The sequence below is a fragment of the Filicampus tigris genome, chromosome 12 (genome assembly GCF_054856515.1).
Source record: "Filicampus tigris isolate MCC_2025a chromosome 12, RoL_Ftig_1.0, whole genome shotgun sequence".
Classification (NCBI taxonomy): Eukaryota; Metazoa; Chordata; class Actinopteri; order Syngnathiformes; family Syngnathidae; genus Filicampus; species Filicampus tigris.
The window spans coordinates 7,644,524-7,665,407 of NC_141228.1; the positions used below are offsets into that span (position 1 = coordinate 7,644,524).

Genomic DNA, 20,884 nt, shown 5'->3' on the forward strand with positions numbered 1-20,884 from the left:
AAGTGAATAAGTATCAGAAGTGGAGACCAACATTGGATTAAAAACAGGAAACCTTGTTCTGGAGGGATAAGACAAAACGACTGCTTTAGATAAGTAACAGGAGACGGGAAACGTGACGTCTTTAGAACCAAAGTAATATTCACACCACAAGGATAAGAGATATGATTCTTGAGGATAATTACTCTGTCCAATGTTCAGTGGACCAGCATTTGGATGATGGTGATTTGGGGTGACTCTGAAGCATGAAAGCAGAATCACAAGCAAAAATATTTTGAAGCAGGCTTACATTTAAATGGAGCGTCACAAGCGGTTTTACAGGGTGACATGGGATGGCAGCTGCCACCCTTACCAAATTGCCACCCCACTTTGCCACCCCTGTTGGCAATCAATCTATTTATACTAAACTCAAAATGTAAAATGATATTATAAATGTTCCTTATATTGTCTCCATTGAGCGTATAAAAATTCTTTCAAAAATAAATAGTTGCATCCCACGCGTCACCAATTGAGGATCTGACATGACGTGACTGATCCTCGCTTGCATTTGTTTACCCTGGCAGGATAGTAGCGGTGGTAGGCGAACGATTTACGATGGAGGGCAGTGATAAAATGAGCATTTATCAGTCAAATATTCTGTCCAAGTGAATTTACATCTCACATTGATGAAAAAAGAAAAAAATACATAATGAGATACCTGTACATATGCAGCTGGACAGGTTTGATATTACTTGCATGGCTTAATATTTGAGACAAGCAACACGGCGCTCAAGAAGGCCCCCCCCCCCCGCAGGCTCGTGGGCATCTCGGCTCCATCATCCCGGGCGGGCAAGGACGGGATTCCGAAGAGGCGGCGGGCTCGTGGCATGGAATGAGGCACACGCGCTTGCAGCCTCATCGGCGTTGTTGGAGCGCTACCTGCCGGACGGAGGAGCCTTCATTCTGCCGAGTGCAGGCGTGAGGCCGGCCAGCAGGGGGCCCTCCGATGGTGTGTCATGGGTGCCTATCGGTTTCGTTTGGTGCAGGGGCGCAATTTGATGAGGAGGCCGCTCACACTTCTTATTTTCGGTTGCCCAGCTCAAGGGAGTCGCCGGAGGCAAACTCAACTGAAAAATTCCAAAGTCCCACCGAGTACCCGGCGGATGGCCCGCGCCTTGCCCCTTTGTGAGCAAAACGTTTTGGATAGATAAAGGGTACAGAAAACATGAAAAACAATACATATAAGTGTTAATAAGTGTTTATTTTAGTTTTCTATAGCACAGTGATTTTTTGTTTTACTCATCTGTCTTCTACATAAAAAAAGAAGCTTGGTACCTGAGAAGAGTGAAATATGTTTCCAAGTATTTATGTTTGTAATTACAGTATAGATAATCATTCATAGTGTAAGTGTGCACAGTGTATGCAGTAGTTTTTTTGGTTCAATTTTAATATACATTTAAAGGTCACAGTACATCCTTCAATTTAAATTGTACTATCTTTTATAAACATGTCATGAATGCTGGTAAAAGTTGCAACGCTGAATCAAAGTTGAATATACCGTCATCTTGTCTTTATTTATATATCGGTCAAATAATTCAGACTGTAATCTAAAGACCAGCTGCTTGTTGGTGCGATATGCTGCGATTTACGTGATCTGATTAGACTAATTGCAACTGCAATCGGTGACTATAGTCGACTAGCAAAATAATAGTTTGTGGCAGTCCTAGTTGAGAAATATTGCATAGCCTGCACCGACTGGTTTAGTGATAAAAATAAAGCTACATGCACAAAAGGCTTAGTACATTACAGTGCTAAATACCTAAACTTATTCCTACGAGAAATGCTGCCATCTTCTGACAACAAAATAACAGCAAGAAACAATACATATAATTCAGAATTGGACTCACGCAACAGAATGCACAGAGTCTTATTTGGTGTCCAGAGATATTCTGAAACTGGTGTGCAAAGAACAATGGATTCCCGGGGCCACCAGCCGATTTTGAGTCCCCTCAAAAAATAATTTGCTCACAGGATTACTGGGTGGGAGGGTGTAAGGACATTTCTTTCTTTCTCTCTCTCTCTCTCTATATATATATATATATAAACACTGCTTTGAAACCCAACACTTGTTTAAAATCGTAATTTGAAACCTTAACAATGGTTTGAAACCCAAACCCCAGTTTGACTCTGTTTAAACACTACTTTTAAATGCTAACCTTAGTTTGAAACTGTAACTCTACTTTGAAATCTGAGGTCACACATTCTGACAGTGGTTTTGATGCTACATTAAAAAAATAAAAAACAGGCTCATTCTGGCTTTACGAAAATAGCCATGATTAACAGGTAACTGGGACAGCTCCCATTAGGATATGTGCAGTGTACACCACTGCAAACTACAAACACAATGATAAAACTCAAATTAATTCAGTGTCAAAATGTTATTTTTTGTAAATTCAGATTATTTTATAATGCTTTTGAATTGGATCTTGCATTGTATACCCTTAAGGAGCAAGTGAGTGGATTTCCCTTTAACTGTACACAACACAGTAAGGCAAATGACGGAACTCAATCTTCTTATTTTAGCAAAATATATTCAAACAAACAACAAAACATACACACGATGACCAAGTAAAATGACGGAGCCTTACAGAAAATGTTCCAGTGCACTACTTCAATGTTACAGTTCTGTGCGACGGTTATTACTCTATAACCATTGTTGATGAATTATGACTTCAATATTTGTTATTGCAATGTATTCATTGCAACAACCTTGTAGCCTGAATCCATGTCAAATATATCTCTATCAATGCGGGTGAATTAGCCTTTACCGATTCTGTTTTCAACTGTAGTAAACAAAGCAAGTCTGTTAAATGACAATCAGATCTCCAAAGTCAAAATGAAAAAACGGCACTACATTTTGCAAACCAACATAAAAGATTGTTGGAACAATCAGCGTTACGGCCGTAATGAATCTGAATTCAGTGATTACCCTAAAGGAACACGGGCAATCCGTAACAGTTGGCAGCTCTGCGTTAAACATTATAATCAAGGAACTACAATCCGGGTGCTGGTCTACCTATTTACAATGTGTTTATTTCCCCACACAACAAGTCCCCTTCTAGACGGTGGCCTCAATATCCTGCGCCTCTTCTCCCTCCAGGAGACTGTATGACGCATGACTCTGGAAAGGCCTCTGCAGAGGGTGAGCGAGAAGTTTGGCCATGCAATTGTGCAGCTCGATGGCGGGGCCGTTCAAGGAAACCTCGAAGCGATAGCACATGCCCTTGGAGTCAAGGTTGCAGAAAGACGTGTAGTTGTCCTGGAGACGGAAAACACAACACATTAAGGACTAAAATGTTCGGAAATGACAACACAACAAAACAAGTAGGCCCTAGTATTGCATCGTGATAGACAACCACAATGTATCATATCAGATATCTATTCCTCCAATTGTCAGCGATGCTATAAACGCCAACAACGATATAGCGTACAATAATCACTGAAACAACTGAGAGAATCAATCGAACACATGCATGAATTTTCTTGACTGAATCTTGACTTTCGCTGCTTCATGTGTCACATCAATCCACTTATATTTTAGACTGCTTATCGTGTTCAGAGTCGCAGGAAGCTGGAGCGAACCCAATCTGACTCTAGGCGAAGGACAGACTACATCCTACCCGGTCGCCAGTCAATCACGAGGCACATAAAGACAGACATGCTGTCAGTCATTGGGTGGGAACTGAAAACATGCCAGTCAGGCGAGTGAGCTTCTACGTGTGCGCGATCACGTTCAAAATCAGTGGGGTCCTTGTTTCGGAGATATAGACTGTCAACTTGGTGAGAGTCCCCACTCACCCGCCAGCTTGGATCCTCGCCGTGATCTTCAGCGCCATTGTGCAGGTAGACCACATCGAAGAAAAAATAGGGAGACTGTAGCATTTTCTGAAGGACACAAACAAGAAATGAACATGTGGCCTTGCTCAAAGGCACCCGGACATTAGTTAGGAAGCAGACTGCCATCTATTCAAAGTCGAATTTACTTTTTTGGGGGCTGTCATGCAGTGGGACTCAAACCAAAAGCCCAAGTCATTACAAATGTGCTACTGCCACCCCAAGGATGATCAAAGCGAATGAAAATTGGCGACAGAGAAGGCGAGCATCTCACTCCTACTTACACTGACAGCTTCAGAGGGATTGAGCTGGAGCTGTCCAGCGTGACGGCTGTAAATAAGTACGGTCCGCACCACATACGGAGGTGGCACAGTCTGAACATTCTCCATCGACGGCAGCTCAACCTTCTGACGACTGACACACAGAGATAAGATAAGACCGGACACGCCTATCTTAGGAGAATCATCTTCATACAGAATCTTGTGGGAAAAAATGTGTTCTGAGAGTGCTTACATGACACTGAGAAGATCTTCCAAGTCTGCAGAGGAAAGCTAAGGCTACAACTAAAAATGACTTATTCCAAAGGTACCTGAATGACAGTGAATGGAAGGATACTGAAAGTCTCACACATGTTGGTGTCCAGGTCATACAGACAGCTGCACAGCTCCCTCGGGTCTGAAGTGAAGCCTGAGAGCTGAGACAAAGTGGAACATTTTGTAAAACAGAGGACCCAAACGCCAGACCTGCGGATTAGGACGCAGACATTTGCTACGAGGCCGCAAAGAAGAAATAACTTCCATTCAAATCAGAGGATTGTATTTTAATTAGTCTCCCAGGTATTAGCCACAGGTTCATTTTGATAATCAAGACATAAAAAGCCAAAGCACCCTGGTACAAAAACAGGTTGGGGGCTACAATACTACTGTCTATCCCAAAAAATTCTTGACTCACCCACAGAGCATCGTCATTAACCACCACCAGAGCGAACTCGTGTCGTTTGTCAATCTTGTGCTTAGTTCTGACAAACATCTCAATCATCTTCTGGGAAATGTTCAGAGCGTTTGTTTTAGAGCTGGAAAGAAAGATACATGATGAAAACAAAAACAACACTATTACTTTCATTCGGGTGACGACAGTTTAGTACAGGAGCGTACCCATTAAAGGACTCCAGCTTTGGTAAACACATCTCTTCAGAAAGGTCCAGGCAGATGATCTATTGGGAGTAAAACAACAACAGCACACACTGGTATTCATCTTGTGACGATTACACTGGTCAAAAGCACATTTTAATCAGCGGTGGCTTTGTGTGTCCTTAAACGTATTTTGGACGCTGATTTATAAAACGCCTTGACTTTGTTATTATTTTTATGAAAACCTAATGTGCTAGACAAAAGAGAACAGCAGATTGTGGATTAGCACCTGATGCTCTCGTGGATGCGATGCTCTCAAAAAGTTTACTTACATCTCAGATTAAAAAACGTTTGTAAAAATTTGTTAACCGGTGCTATTTGAATCTGTAAGAAAAACAATGCGAGTAGAGATTCAAAGTGGGTGACATTTTTTAGGTATCCCACAGGGACCCAGGAATCGTGTGGGATGCCTACAGGATGGGAGTCAACTTTATCTTTAATAACGGGATTGGGACGGTAAAGGGCAAAAAAAAGTTCACGGAGGCGATATTATCCAGTAGGAAATAAAAATAACTCAGACAGATGCGCAACCATTTTTAATGTAGTTGCTTGTCAAGCCATTTTTGTTGAAGTGGCCTGTTCAGACTCAACTTTTCTTACATGAAATCTGATTGTTTTAGTCAAAATTATGCTATCATATACTTTCCTCAGATATATTTAAGTCCCCTATTAATAGCGTAGCATAAATTTGGGAAATTCATGGTTTATTCCCTCTTAATTCCAGTGGAAAGTTAAAAATTTAAAAAAATTCCCAGAATTTGGCAAGCCCTCTTGTGATCTTACCACTTTCTCTGGACAGTTGACACGAGGAACTCGGATTTGGTACTCTGCTGGTGTGGGGACAGAGGGTGCCAGTGTGGACTGCTGCGGCATGGGCTTGGGCCTGTCCTTGCATGCAGCAACCAAAGCATGTTGTACGGCTGTGGAGGAAGTTGCGGCGGCAACAGGGGCGACGGTCTGAGCCGCAGCCGCGGAGATGGTCGTGGTGGTGGAAGACGGAGGACTGTCACTGGTCGAGGCCTCGCCCTCGCCTTCGACACGGCTGCCCACGGCCGGTTGCGATAAACTAGGATTACCTCCGCCTCCGAGGCTACCTGTGCTGCTTCGACGGTCCTCCGCGCCTTCAGGGTTGGAGCGGGTTCGCGGTCGCAGCTCCACCAGGCGCTCCTCGCCATCTGCAGGGCCAGGCTCAGGCGTCTCCATGGATACACAGGCTGCTGAGTTCAGAACAAGACTTTGGTGTGTCAGTGGACAGATATTTGATCCATCCGTATATTTTCTCATTTCTACAGCGCTTGTTCTCATTCTGGTTGTGGATGAGCTGGAGCCTATTCCAGATGACCCAACCAATCGTAGGACACACAGAGACCAACGACCATTCACACTCACATGACTCACGCTCCATATAAATGTGACTCACACCTGTATGGATTATTTTGAGTCTTCATTCGACATCAAGTGAATGTTTTGGAATATGGGCAGAGGCCACACGGGCACCAGGAGAACATGCAGAGGCATTTCAAAAACGAGATGTATCTCTTATACTACAAATATACTGGAATTAGATTCCCTGCTCAAACCAATGATAGCATAAAGCAGCACACAACAAGCAGCATGTTGTTGATGTTGAATAGTATCACTGTATTGTATGTAGTGTGCTGCATGTAGTGTGAAATACGTGGAATCATAAAGGACAGGTAGAAAAAAACATTCATACAATAAATGAATAATACATTTAAAAACGATGATTTTGTTTGATGACAGCGCGGTAGCAATAATGAGCAGTTAGCCTTAGCTAGCCTCAGTTGGAATTTCAAAATGCAAATTGCTGCGTGCGAAAACACGTACGATTTGAGTAAGAAGTAAACCTACCAAACTAATGGCTTTGATAGTTCTCGGATACAAATAACGTAACACTCATTGAACGTAGACTAATGTATCGCCGAGCAGCTAGCGTTTGTTTTGAACGTCCGTACAGGAAATGACAACTTAGGCCGCTGTGCATTATGGGTGATGAAGTTTAGTAAAGAAAATACCTTGACTCCTCCTAGCTTTTGAAAATCAAAACATAACAATAGAAAACAAACAAAAAACTAATTGTATGCATGTGTAATTGCATGTATATGCGTATAATAGTGTATTTACATTTTACTTTATACTTTCTATGCACTCAAAGAGGATGAAGATTTTGAAACTCTTTAAAATCCAAGTGGCTATGGATGGATACAATGACAGTGTCATCAAGATAAATAAAAACACACGGTAAGCTAAATTGATCGAATTAAAATGCTATTGACAGATGACACACACGCACATGTGCGCGCACGCACGAACTCGTACACGCGTACACGCTTACACGCACACTACTAAAAATACAGTAGGCCGATTGTGAATTAAGGGAGTCGTAGGACAACTCATAATTCCGAATTAAAATAAACCCTTACTTAATTTGCACACATCCTGTGTTCACACCAATTTTCATAGCCTGCTATTCTAAAAGCATGAAACTGAAAACTGGACAAAACAGGAAGGGACACAAAGTGACGAGGAATGGGTGGGGATGACTTTCCACTTACTTCATTCATCACACTGAACACTGGTTGGCAGAGATGCAGTGTGGCTGACATTGTAATGAACATTTAACCGTATAAAATGACTGCAGCGGCAGTATAAAATCCTATTCTGTGTGTTTTGCAGTAGAAAAGGGACATCGTGGAAATTTCACTTTAGCCCCAACTGTCAAGTATGGAGGTAGGTCATGGCTCAGTGATCTACTCTTTGTTTTTAAAATGTGACATGATGTTACATGATGTATAAAGTTTAAGTAGCTTCGGAAATAGCAATTGTATTGTAATATTGTTAACCACTGACAAAATTAGATTTACTGTACAAGAGAACGTATGAACGACTGCAGGAATAAACTGAATGAATGTAATCATATTTTTGCTGTTATAGTATAATCGTTGCATCAGCAGAACCTTTGTTCATGATATGTCGTTTGCACGTTCTTCTGTCAGTATTGGTTGTATATATATATATATATATATATATATATATATATATATATATATATATATATATATATATATATATATATATATATATATATATATATATATATATATATATATATATATATATATATTGTATGTGTGTGTTTTCTATGCATGAGACATGTTAGGTCTTGGAATGTCGTGCAGTGGATGTTTGGGATAGTCATGCAGAATAGGAATGTTCCTATTGTTCTCTGTCAGGATGCACTTGGAATGAGGAATTCATACATGTCACCAAAAGCGTCTGCAAAAATAAATAATAGATTCGTTTTGCCCAAGAGATTAATTATATGCACATTTTTATTTTAAATGTTGCTGTAATGCTGTGCTTTTAAGTGAATGGTTAAATAATGTAGTTGTTTTATGTACACAGCACAAGTTTGCTTGATGCACACATATTTGTACAGGCAGGAAGTTGCATACAGGATGTTTTAGTTCTCCCCACTTCCGCAGCTCAAAACAATAGGCGCCAATAACACATCTGCTTTGAGAACACAACATATTTCATCTCTGAAAGTAGTTAAAAGCCTTCTTAATGATTAGTTCATTTAATGAATATACAGTAAATGTGGTGGACAAACAACAACAAGAAAGGCACCACTTTTAAACAGTTGGCACTGTGATTGTTATGCCCCCTTTAGCATCATTATTGTATAATTGCTAAGTTGTCTGTATGAAGTAACTTTACATTTTAAAAAGTAAAATATGAGCCATGACATATTAAAAACTATCCCACATGGTTTTGCAGCAGTTCAGCTTGGTCCGATGTGACAGCCTGGATACAGCGTCTGGCAGTGACAAGGAGCTGACAACGCACTTGGACCCTCTTTACCCTGAGGTGGAGCCCTCACCAGCAGAATTGGCTCAGTGTGAAAGTGAAGTGGGCATGCTGCTCAGCATCATTGCGGAAGTGAACAAAAAGATGGGCTCACTGAAAGCACCAAGGTATAGTGTAAGTGAGCTGATGTCATTTTGGCCAGGTATCTCTTGAAAAAAGATTTTCTTAAAGTGGAAATCAACCCAAGCATATTTTTTTGTTTGGGTTGACTTCCACTTTAATCTCAATGGGCCCAACCTGCTTCATTAAATGTTAAATAAATAATTATTGGAATCATCATGATTCACTTCAATTGTATTCACATTTTACAGGATTGTTAATATATGCAGCAGGTTTATTTGTTAATTGTCCAGCGAGCACAGTATAGAGTAGACACTAGGAAAACCTGCACCAAACAATGAGATCCATATTTGTTGTATAAATTCAACTTTTTACAACTTTCATTATTCTGCATCACAGCACATCACCACAATAATAACAAAAATAGAATAAAGTACTACCTCTGAAATTTTTAATAACGCTCTTGTATTGGATGTTATTATTGTGTAAAGGTGTCCAATAAAGTTAATCAGAGAATATTGTTGCTTGCCTCACGATTATCACAATTGCCTTTACTTAAAGCAGTATACTACTGCTCCTCTGCAGTGAACCAGGTGATTTGAGACCACCAAGACCAGCCAGCCCTCTGTTTCCTGACCTGCTTTCACACAGGCTAGTGAGAAGAACCCCAGAGAAGAAGACTGCCTCGGATGTCACACGTAGACCTTCACTGCCTTACCAAGGTTTTTCACTCCCTCTCTCTCTTTTTAATGTTACCTATGTAACTGTAGTCCCACAGATACCGTTGTGGTGGCATCGATACCCACTGAGTGACTGAAGAGTGAGAGTGTCAGCTCACAAGTATCCTGGTCAGGATGAGCAGTACAAAAGGGATGACAGGTGTAGCCTGTGGCACTCAAACATCTGACGCGGATGTGCTACTAGGGGGATAAGAGTGACAGTGACTATAGAAAACAGCATTTTTAATTTGTGGCATTAGTGTGGGTCCATGAGATTTTTCAGGGGGTACTTGATCAAAAGTACAGAAGCTGACGCCTGCCCGTTCCAAAAAACAATTGAAAAAAAAGTGCCTGTACAAACATGTTGAGGTGATAAACTACTACAGGATGTAAACAGACAAAATCAAAGGTCTACTATCGCACTTATCCAACTTTATACACGTTATAATACAACCACTATCACGTCGCAATTAAAGAAACTGTCAGTATACAACAATGTGCCATGTACTTAATTTGGAGCTATTCATAATCTAATAAATGACAAAAAAATAAAATAAGATTAATCATACTCACTCACCAGAGATGCGGATTCTCAAATATATTGATGTGCACAGACATGATATGCTAGTGGAACTTGGCTGTAACTTTGCTCTTACCACAGAATTAGAGGATGGAAATGCTAACATCATTGCAGGCTAGCTCACTGGCTCCATAGACATCAGGCTCCTCATTTAGGGACACATTTGAAAATTTGCTAATATAGTTCAAGCTACATCGCAAGTGCTACTGATTCTGGATGCCCTAAAAAGATTACAATTAGATGGCAATGTATAAAGGTTGACATCTGACTGGACAAAAACAATCCAACATCCACATAAATGTACTGGAAGAGTAGAATCAGCCAAGCGCAACGCCAGTGTTGGGGATACATTCATACAATTTCATGAAAAACAAAAAACGACTACTGTTGTAGTTATGAATTTAGGTCAGTGCTTTTGATGGTGTTTATGCCAGCAGAATGGGCCTTTGCTGGCTGTGACAGCTCACCCCTGCATAAAATGAATTAAAAAAAAAAAAAGGCTTCCTGAATCATTTTTGAAATGATTAGTAATCACATATTCACATTTATTCCTCTAGGAGGCAGCAGTGTCATGTGGACAGAACTCAAGGGGGCTCTGACTGCTGTGGAGGACTCAATCAACTGCAGACGGTCCTGGGCAGCCCCGATCACATCCTCTGATCGAGACAAACCCAAAGAGCATCTGAAAGCAGCTCAGGACAGCTGGGCCAAAGCTACTAAGGTATTGACACAGCAACAATTCCAATATGAAATGCTTCCAAGTCATCATCATGTGTCCATGTAAGCATGGTTCTATCATCAATTTGGCTCTTGTGCAGATTTTGGAGGAGATGGAAAAGGAATTTGGGATTTCTTGTCCATCGGATGTGGCAAGGGAAACATTCCAGGACGGAGTCACGGAACAGCGTGTCGACTCTGCTCCCTTGCAGGCTCAATTGGGAGAACTGCAGAGAGCGCACAGCATCAGCCAGGTGGAGGAGGAAGAGAAGACCAAGGTTGTTGTTTTCAGAATTTTTTTGCGTGTGTATATAGGACTTGTGTCAAGCATATGCTCGTCCCTGAGTTTCAGTACAATAAACAATGTATGTTTCAACAATATACCGAATTCAAATAGTTGATGTGAAAGTTCTTCTGTTGTCCAGCAGGTTGGTCAGCAGAGGGCCTGGAGGTCAGTCATCTGCTCTCCTTCATACCGATCTTCAGGCAGCACTGGGCCTCATAGTGCAGACCGGGCCTCCTCCTCCTTTCCGGGTTCTCCATTACTCCTCAGAAGAGCTGCAGGAGGCTCATTTTCTTCAGGAGGTGACAGCTCCCCGCTGAGCTTTGTTACCTCGGGAAGTCCTTGTTCAAGCCCCAATGGGGTGGAGACTGAGATGGAACGACTGAACAGGTTGCTAACTTCCTCCAGTTATTAACTACTAATACTACGATTGCCACTATTGTATTGTTCTGCAGAATCTACCAAAGCAAATCATACTGTACTGTAATGTTAACTACGATGGGTTATGGACTATGTGACTCTGTTTTAAAGTAGGGAAGTAGTACTAGTTTAGTTGTATAGTAGGGTAGGGCTGAGACCTTTGCCAAACCGAACTGCAAACCATCATTAACGGATGCATTTTTACTGTTCATATCGCGAAAAGAAGGTAAATGATCTACGGTATCTGTATTTAGTTCTGTATGTCTTAATCCCTGCGACTGGCTGGCAACCAATTCAGGGTGTCCCCCGCCTACTGCCCGAAGACAGCTGGGATAGGCTCCAGCACGCCCCGCGACCCTTGTGAGGAGAAGCGGTATCGATAATGGATGGATGTCTTAATCCCACCCATTCCACCTCTGGCGTTTTGCAGGTACATTGAGAAGCTGAAGGCCAGGAATGAGCGCCTGACTGTTGCTTTGGAGCGAAGGAGGGAAGATTATGAGCAGATCGGTGTTACGCTAAAGCGACTTGAGGCCGACTGCTCTGCCTTGCACTTGGCTCTCCGATACTGGTACACAAATAAAACACACCTGTCATGTAACGTCCTCATCACTTGTTAGCAATATAGAATCATATCAGAATTGTGCTATGGTTTGTTGGTTTTACCAGTGAGGAGTGTGAAGAGGCCTACAGTGAACTCTTGTCACTTTACGATGCTCAGAGGCAACAAAGCATTCCTGTGCAGTACGACAGAGCAGGTGTTTGGATAACACTTTTTAAAGGGGAAGTCAACCCAAACATATTTTTTTCAAGAATATATTCTACGCAAGTGCACTATCAAGTGCAGAACAAATCATTCTGATAAATATTGCGTTTGTGGAATAAGAGTTAATCCACCCGTTTTTAGCCATCTCTGGGCACTTTGTCACTTCTGTCGACTTAAAATGACATCACAACCACCCAGGGCTCAGGTAACGACCAATCAGGGCTCGGCTTTAGAAAACAGGCGAGCTGTGATTGGTCGTTACCTGAGCCCTGGGTAGTTGTGATGTCATTTTCAGTCGACAGAAATGACAAAATGGCCGTCCCCTGAGCTGGCTAAAAATGGGTGGTTTTTGATGCCTAACTTATATTGCACAATATTAATCAGAATGCCGTGTTTCAGCTAGTGGGCCTGCTGGGAACATATTCTTGAAAAAAATATGTTTGGGTTGATTTCCCCTTTAACGTTTACTACTTAGTCCACACTCATGTACACACATTGTGTGTGTGCTTGTCATTCGCAAACACCAACTGTGTCTTTTTTCTTGTCCTCAGCAGGAGTCGATAGCAAGCAGCAGCCTGGCAGTCCATCACCTCACAACAGGAATTTGGGAACTGAGGAGTTGTCAACCTCCTTCACCGAGGAGATGGAAACACACTCAGTGCAAAGGTGATGTTTTGAAGGACTCCCTGGCGCTCAAAGCTAACATTAGCAATGGCAAAGTCATTTAGAATTTGTAACTCCAGAACTCCGGAACTGACTGATCGAGAGGTTGCACTCCGTCAGCTAATTGAGCGGCTGAAAGGAGAACGGGCGGCCATTTGCCTCCCGAAGCCACGTCCACATCAAGCAGAAGTCAAAATGAGCCAAGATGCTGGTTACCCTGCTAGACTGAGAGGTGGACACTTATCCAAAGATAACACCAAGCCTGCTGACAGCAAGAGAGATAAGTCGTATATGTTCCATGAGCTGATCTCAGCCAAGGTAAGAGTCTAGATCAGTGGTTCTCAACCTTTTTTCATTGATGTATCCCCTGTGATTTTTTTTTTCTTCAGCCAAGTAGGCCCTCACCAGCGCAAAGCATTTTTGGATGAAAAAAAAAAAAAGACTCCGAGCAGAGTGCTGCACTATCAGTGTCTGATTTATTAAAATTTGGAACTCCATTTTTTTAGTCTTACCTTTAAAACTACGTGAAAATGAAAACATATAACTAAAAACAGAAAGAAAGAATTATTTGTGCACGCAAAAATAATTATCAACATCAAGTGTCCTCCTTTGGGATCATAGTAAGGATCAGTTCTAAAAAGAAACCATTAACCTTATTTTAAATTAAAAAAAACATCTGCTAAAAATATATTGTCTTAAAATATCCATTTAGTAATTAAAAAGAAGACTGACAACATTCATAACTGTCAATATTGAACATTGCATTGTTGCACTTTTTGCATGTAGTGAGACACTTGGGCTTGTGCTTCACTGAGGACCTTTGTCATTCTTGAAGCAGGGGTGCAATTGCTGTGATCAAGCTGTTTTTTTTTTTTTTACATTGATGCTACTTTTGAAATGTATTTTAAAATCTCAAGTACCACCTGAAGTGCCTTCAAGTAGCCCCCATTAGAGAACCACTGGTCCAGATCAATGACCTCCTCAAATACTGAGAGTCTTGCTGCAAAGATATGTGGATTGACACATTTTATTTAGAAAGTATTTTTAATTAAAAAAATCAATTTGATTGAAAGAGTAGTTTGCATTAAATATGAAAACACTTAAAATGACATGATAGCACATTGCTTTTTGCAGTACTAGTTAGCATGCCAGACTCACTGTTCTGAGGTTTGCCATTCGAATCTCGCTGCAGCCTTCCTGTGTTAAGTTTCCCCGTGCTTGAGTGCGTTTCTCTAAGTATGGGTGGCAGGCTTCCATCCACATTCCCAAAACATGCATGGTAGGGTCATAGAAGAATGATTGTTTGTCTGTATGTGCCAGCGTGCACCCTGCCTCTCGCTCAAAGTCAGCTGGGAGAGGCTCCAGCTAATCTCCACCCTATTTAGGATACTTAAATGGGTGGATGGATAGAATCTAACATGTAAAAACAGAAAAAGTATCATGAAAATAATGTCAGCAGCACAGGTGCAATAATGCTCAGAAAAAGAATGTTCATTCAGAACAGTCTAGTCCATTTGAATGGCTCCTTACTGAATTCACTCAATGACTAACAAATAATATTATCTCATGGTTTTGCTACTTGTTCAGGAGGAGATGTTGGATCTACGTGCTCTGGTTCGCGTGAAGGAGAAAGAGCTGCGGTGTCTGGAGTGGAGTTTGGTGGCCCAAAAAGCGCAGGAAGCATCTGCAGCACGTGTTCCAGAAAACCTCCGAGGGGAGCTGGAGGACTGTAAGACTGAACAACAGGTAGACAGTACGAACAGCAGCACACTTTTCCGTTACTTTTTCAAGTGATACAAAGTCAAGGTGAAGTGTACAAGAGGGAGCAGGACTTTGGTCTTTAGTGACAGACCTGATTCAAATGTGGGTGTCCCACCTGGGAAATCATACATCTAGCTACCAAAGCTGTGAATCCCTCCAGGCCTAGAGGGATATTTTGGTCAAACAAGGTCTTTAGATTAGAGCTGCTCTTCACACCTCTGCCACTGTCAAAGGACAAGGACATGGCAGAACACATCGTAATACACAGTATGGACAAATGTTTTAGGACACAGTCTGAAATGATGTGTGACGTGCGACAGCATATGTAATTTCATCTGCTGACAATACGCGTTCATGTTTTTTGTTTGTTTTGCTTCTTTCTCAGAGGCTCTGCAAGAGTGCGGATAAAACGTGTAGTGATGGTGACGTGTCCAGGCTCAGGACGAGGCCCATAATGAAAGAACTGCAGGTACTACTTCAGAGGTGAGGTGTTCGTTCATAAGCGTACAGTTTTCATTTGACGTGATGTCACCTTACCTGATAGCCGCAAATGCTGTAAAATATGCTCCAACTTCTGTTCATTGGTCTGAAAAAAAAAAGCCCATGTGGTTCATGTGGTTGCAGGGAACAAGCCCTAAAGAGGAGATTAGCCTTAGTTTATGACTCGCTGAATGCAGCACTCCCAGACAGTGCCGCGAACAGTAGGGACAGTGATGAGCACGTAGCACGGATTGCGCAAGCTCACAGGTACAGTACGTTTCTCTGAATTCCTAACCAAAGTAGCAAAAGAATGCTCAGAAGAATCTTCTTGCGTTGGCACCATTCCAGCAAGGCCCTGAGCTCGTACAGACACATCCGCAGAAAGTACAGGGAGCAGGTGTGGAAGCTGGAGCAGAAACTAGCAGCCATGGGGGAGAGTCAGCACATCCAGAGCGAAACGTCAAAGGAGGCGGGGGAAGATTCAGAATGGAGGAGAGAAGAGACTGTTCTGTGATCCAATGATGCGTCGCAGAAACAAACTAACTGAACATTTTATGATGTTGGCTTCAAGTCAAGCTTGTAGGGTTTGTGTCTAATTAAAAGGATTTCAAACGACCTCTTGCATACATGTGCAAGAACAGTTTAAATGGTGTGTATGCAAAACAGGAAGACATGGAAAACATTGCTTGTGGGTGCATAATAGACATACATTTCATACCAGAACTCGTATACACTTTCAATGCAGTCCAGCCAATCCAATAAATTCGAACTGGGAAGGGGGAGGGGCACGGCACAAAATCAGGTAAATTCATTTTTATCGTATTGTTTGTTTTTTATTGTTTACTCTATCCAAGTTAAAGGATCAGGTCTCTCTAATCTTAATTTAAATAACACGGAAGGGTGCTGCATTAAGAGGTTAGGGTTAACCCATTCATGCACAAGTTCCATGAATACGAGCACTTTTGCCAGATTGTAGTGTGAAGTGTATAAAACCCAGGGGTCGCAAGTCTCTTATTAAAGAGGAAATCAACCTAAACATATATTTTTTAAGAATATGTTCTATGCAAAGCTGCTGCTAGTGTAGTGGTACACACGCCTGAGTTGTGTGCGGGCAGCGTGGGATCGGTTCCCGCTCAGTGACGGTGTCGGTGTGTGCCCTGCGACTGGCTGGCGACCAGTTCTGCCTTTCGCCCATACTCAGCTGGGATAGGCTCCAGCACCTCCCCGCGACCCTGTACAGGATAAGCGGTGTGGAAGATGACACATGACACGTGCTATGCAAGCCCACTAGTTGAAACAAGGAATTCTGATAAATATCACGTTTTTGGAATAAGAGTTAATCCACCCATTTTTAGTCATCTCTGGGGGCGGCCGTTTTGCCACTTCTGTCGACTGAAAATGACATCACAACTACTCAGGGCTCAGGTAACGACCAATCACGGCTGACCTGTTTTCTGAAACGGAGCCGTGATTGGTCGTTCCCTGAGCCCTGAGTTGGTGTGATGTCATTTTCAGTCGACAGAAGTGACAAAATGCCCTGATATGGCTAAAAAGAGGTGGATTTTGTTGCTTAAATCATATTCCACAAACGTAATATTAATCAGAATGCCGTGTTTCAACTACGGGGCCTACTGGGAACATATTCTTGAAAAAAATGTGTTTGGGTTGATTTCCACTTTAAAGGAGGCAACAACAGAGTTGCAAAGTGTGCCACACGGTGTAGTATTGTGCTCTGCCCCCTCTGATTATGGTAAGTAACCAAGGCCAGTCTCGCAACTCATCTCTCAATCATCTCGCTCTCCTCCCCTCGGGCGAACCCTGTGCCCTGCCCCACCCCAAAAGGTCAGCCGCAGCTGTGGACGGCGGTCAGGAGGTTAAGGCAAAGGTTGGGTGTCACACCCACGGGGTCACAGCGATGCCTGGCTGTTGGGTTGTGCCTTGAATTGAGGCTTGACAAGGGCAGACAAGCTGGCGAGTCCCTGGCGCCCTGACTCTTGGCCGGGCTGCTGCTTCCCGAGCAAAGGTCGCCGTTAAAGGCCTTGTCCTTCCCGCTCGCCCATACGTCCAGGTCACCGTCGCTATTGTTGTAATAGCTGCCATTAGAGCAGATGATACAATTATCATTCTTCTTTGTGTCCCCGTTCTTCAAGATCTATGTGTCCAACGTTTAAGTTCATCAAAGGTTTTGAGATCCCACCACGGTCGTAACCTCTGCTTGACTCCTCTTGTACCAAGGAGACGGCATCGTGTGGAAATATGTGGTTGACCTTTTATCTTGAGCGAATGGATGGCCAGTGCATCCATACTGGCGTCACATTTGCTCGCTCTCTTGAGTTTTGAATCACTTTTTGGAGAAATCAGCTGCTGTCACACTTAATGTAGCAGTTTGACTCGTTTTAGAACAGATTATCCAGTTGAAATGTTTGTTAGCTTTAAGATGTCTTTATGTGTATGTTTGTCTTTTCAAAATACTAAACCATCTACTATTTTACTGTTGTTGTAGTCTTTGTCAACCAAATCATGAAAAAAGATGTCAATCTATTATTGTATCTTTTATATATTGAATGTATTCCATCCATCCATCCATCCATTATCCTAACCGCTTATCCTCAATTAAAATAAAATAAATCAATCAATCAAATAAAATGGTACTTTTAAGAGAATAATGCTGTACATTTTCAAAATGTCAAGAACAAAGTCATATTTTTCAAGGGAAAAGGAATAATATTATGAGAGTCGAATTAATGTTCTTTATTATCCAGGGGCACCGTAAGGGAAAGAAAAGTGAAGAAAAGTGCTGATTATAAGGGTCCATGATGACTGAAAGGAGCCCAACAAAATAATGTTTTCAATTTGCATTTTATATATATATATATATATATATATATATATATATATATATATATATATATATATATATATATATATATATATATATATATATATATATATATCAATCAGCACCCCTTTGTAGTGAACACATCATTCATCAACTTCTCTCAAAGACTTTTTACAGGCTTTTTGAATGTATTTTACTTTTATGCAAGTCTGATCTTTTCTTCTGATGTTCCCCTTCACAAATCCCTGTTGACCAAGGTGGTTAAAAATGCAACTACTATTCATCTGTCATGACAATGAACGAAGAAAAAGTAACAACTAAGAAAGTACACAGTGAATTACAAATGTATGGACTTGAAAAGAAAAAAAATGTCATGGTTGACTTTGAAGTGAAAGAAAGAATCATATAGACTCATATCTGTGTGTGTCATTAATCAGTAACCTTAATTAAATGATTGTTATGATTGTCACCCCATCCCCCAATACATAACTTTTTGGGGTGAAAATGCCCTCGATACAACTTTATTCATAAAATATTAGGACATCTTTTTATCAACGGCACTAATGGTTTTTTGCTTTGTTTTTGGTTTTCCTCAAACGATAATTTTGCAATATTTACCCCTCTAACCTGTGGGTTTAAACAGTAAAAAAATATAATTTTGCAAGTTTTGTCATTGTTTTTCAAGAGGTCTGTAGAGCGTATAACGCTGTAACTTAGTGTTTAATGTATTCAGAGTATGGCAACATTCTGGAAATGATTAACAGTTAATGCTGGCCCAAAACAGTGGCTTATTGTATGAAAGTTTAGTTGCGTTGGCCATGCTTTCACATGCACTCGTCGCAGGTCGCAGTGACCTTTGTTGACAGCATTATCTGGGCACTCGTGTGCCACTGTGTGCACTTGCCTCTTCCTCACTGGTTCTCGCTCATGTTTACTTTGTTCCACCAGATCAGGGACAGTTGCGCCTTCAGAGTTGTTGCATACAGTATTACACACACTTACGTTTTATGATTTTGACAGACCTGCCAGACGTATTATTATTATTATCATTATAGTATAATATAATATACAGTGATCCCTCGCTACTTTGCGCTTCAACTTTCGCGCCCTCGGTGCAACGCAAATTTTTCTGAAGCATTCCTAACAAATTTAAAATGAAACAACACAGCCATATTGGGAGCTGTATTGCAGAAAGCCGCATTGTTTCAAAGATATGAGTTGATTCGGAGGCTTTGTACATACCCGCAGGCACTCATAAAAGGCGGTTACTGGTTCCCAGCGCGAGATCGACCAACGAGAGCACAAGTGGATTTACTTTTTCCACACACTGTGTTGTGCATGATCTGACTGGGTGCGCACCATCGCAGCCTCTCGCTTAGTCTCGTTCACGATTCAAATGTGCCGTTGATTTAGTCAGAGTCAAGCCGGATACTTTCCCCTCCATATTTGTAATGATGTGTTTGCTCTAATAAAGTTTTGTAAAAATCGGATAGTACAGTACAACAGCTGTGTTTATAAGTCGTGAGCGCAGCGCAGCACAGCCAGCGGCACGCACAACGTAGACATCGCCAAATAAAGTGTGAAAGTGTTTGTTAGTTTTGTCTTAAGTTGTCGTAAAACAGTTTACCTTAACTACAATCCCGCGTTGCATTTTATCCAAAGGACTTTATTGATGTTATTGTGCAAAGCTAAAGTTAATGCATGATCCCTAGCAGGCCGTTTTACTTTCACTTTTCACGACGACGGCAAGCGTTTTAAAGTGCAGGATTGGATAAATTACACTATGGCATTCTAGTTAAGGTAAGTCAATTTTATGATAGAAATTAAAACGTTACTGTAGTTTTTAGCGAACCTTCCGTCGTGATTGTCAGCTGCCATGCTTGAAGCTCATGTTCCTCTCACCGTCTACAGCTTGGTACTGTATTTATATTCTTAATTTTGCATTTTTATAGTTAAATTGATTGTTTAACAAGTATTTAGAAGTGTGGGAACCATGTCGGGGTTCGCAACAGCGTAACAGTGGCGCAAATCCCCCCAAAATAAAACTGTACAATAAATATCATATAAAATAATAATAATCATAATAATAATAATAAGTCCGACGCTACTTCGCGTTTTTCACCTATCGCGCCTGGTTCTGTCCCCCCATTAACCGCGATGAATGAGGGATCACTGTAATATAATATAATATAATATAATATAATATAACATAATATAATATAATATAATATAATATAATATAATATAATATAATATACGGCGGCACGGTGGTCGACTGGTTAGCACGTCCGCCTCACAGTTCAGAGGTCGTGGGTTCGATCCCGGCTCCGGCCTCCCTGTGTGGAGTTTGCATGTTCTCCCCGTGCCTGCGTGGGTTTTCTCCGGGTACTCCGGTTTCCTCCCACATTCCAAAAATATGCATGGTAAGTTGATTGGACACTCTAAATTGCCCCTAGGTGTGATTGTGAGTGCGGATGTTTGTCTCTGTGTGCCCTGCGATTGGCTGGCAACCAGTTCAGGGTGTCCCCCGCCTACTGCCCAAAGACAGCTGGGATAGGCTGCAGCACGCCCCGCGACCCTTGTGAGGATAAGCGGTATAGATAATAGATGGATAATATAATATGACATGACATGACATGATATGA

The 20,884-nt window shown here is 41.6% G+C and overlaps 2 protein-coding genes across 8 annotated transcripts; one reads left to right on the forward strand and one right to left on the reverse strand.

Annotated features, from left to right (window-relative positions):
* Positions 1–2,414: 2,414 nt before the first annotated feature.
* On the reverse strand, positions 2,415–7,058 carry babam1 (BRISC and BRCA1 A complex member 1). 4 transcript variants are annotated; one of them, XM_086048512.1, is made up of 10 exons: positions 6,933–7,058; positions 6,137–6,277; positions 5,844–6,017; positions 5,025–5,083; positions 4,822–4,942; positions 4,486–4,564; positions 4,384–4,408; positions 4,155–4,284; positions 3,835–3,921; positions 2,415–3,295 (listed from the first exon to the last, which is right to left on the reverse strand). In XM_086048512.1, exons 2-10 carry the CDS (start codon positions 6,233–6,235, stop codon positions 3,095–3,097), a joined length of 975 nt encoding a protein of 324 aa, XP_085904638.1. In that variant the 5' UTR covers positions 6,236–6,277; positions 6,933–7,058; the 3' UTR covers positions 2,415–3,094. The 4 variants fall into 4 exon arrangements, with proteins under 4 accessions (XP_085904638.1, XP_085904639.1, XP_085904636.1 ...); XM_086048513.1 differs by having other exon boundaries at positions 6,137–6,274; positions 6,933–7,050; XM_086048510.1 differs by having other exon boundaries at positions 5,844–6,277.
* Positions 7,059–7,662: 604 nt separating this feature from the next.
* Positions 7,663–16,775, forward strand: ushbp1 (Usher syndrome 1C binding protein 1). 4 transcript variants are annotated; one of them, XM_086047378.1, is made up of 14 exons: positions 7,663–7,811; positions 8,862–9,058; positions 9,597–9,733; positions 10,868–11,031; positions 11,129–11,305; positions 11,453–11,700; positions 12,161–12,301; positions 12,400–12,488; positions 13,048–13,162; positions 13,240–13,477; positions 14,747–14,905; positions 15,306–15,403; positions 15,545–15,667; positions 15,749–16,775. In XM_086047378.1, the coding sequence occupies exons 1-14, from the start codon at positions 7,806–7,808 to the stop codon at positions 15,912–15,914; spliced, it is 2,058 nt and encodes a 685-aa protein (XP_085903504.1). In that variant the 5' UTR covers positions 7,663–7,805; the 3' UTR covers positions 15,915–16,775. The 4 variants fall into 4 exon arrangements, with proteins under 4 accessions (XP_085903504.1, XP_085903506.1, XP_085903505.1 ...); XM_086047380.1 differs by having other exon boundaries at positions 13,051–13,162; XM_086047379.1 differs by having other exon boundaries at positions 11,456–11,700.
* Positions 16,776–20,884: the final 4,109 nt, after the last annotated feature.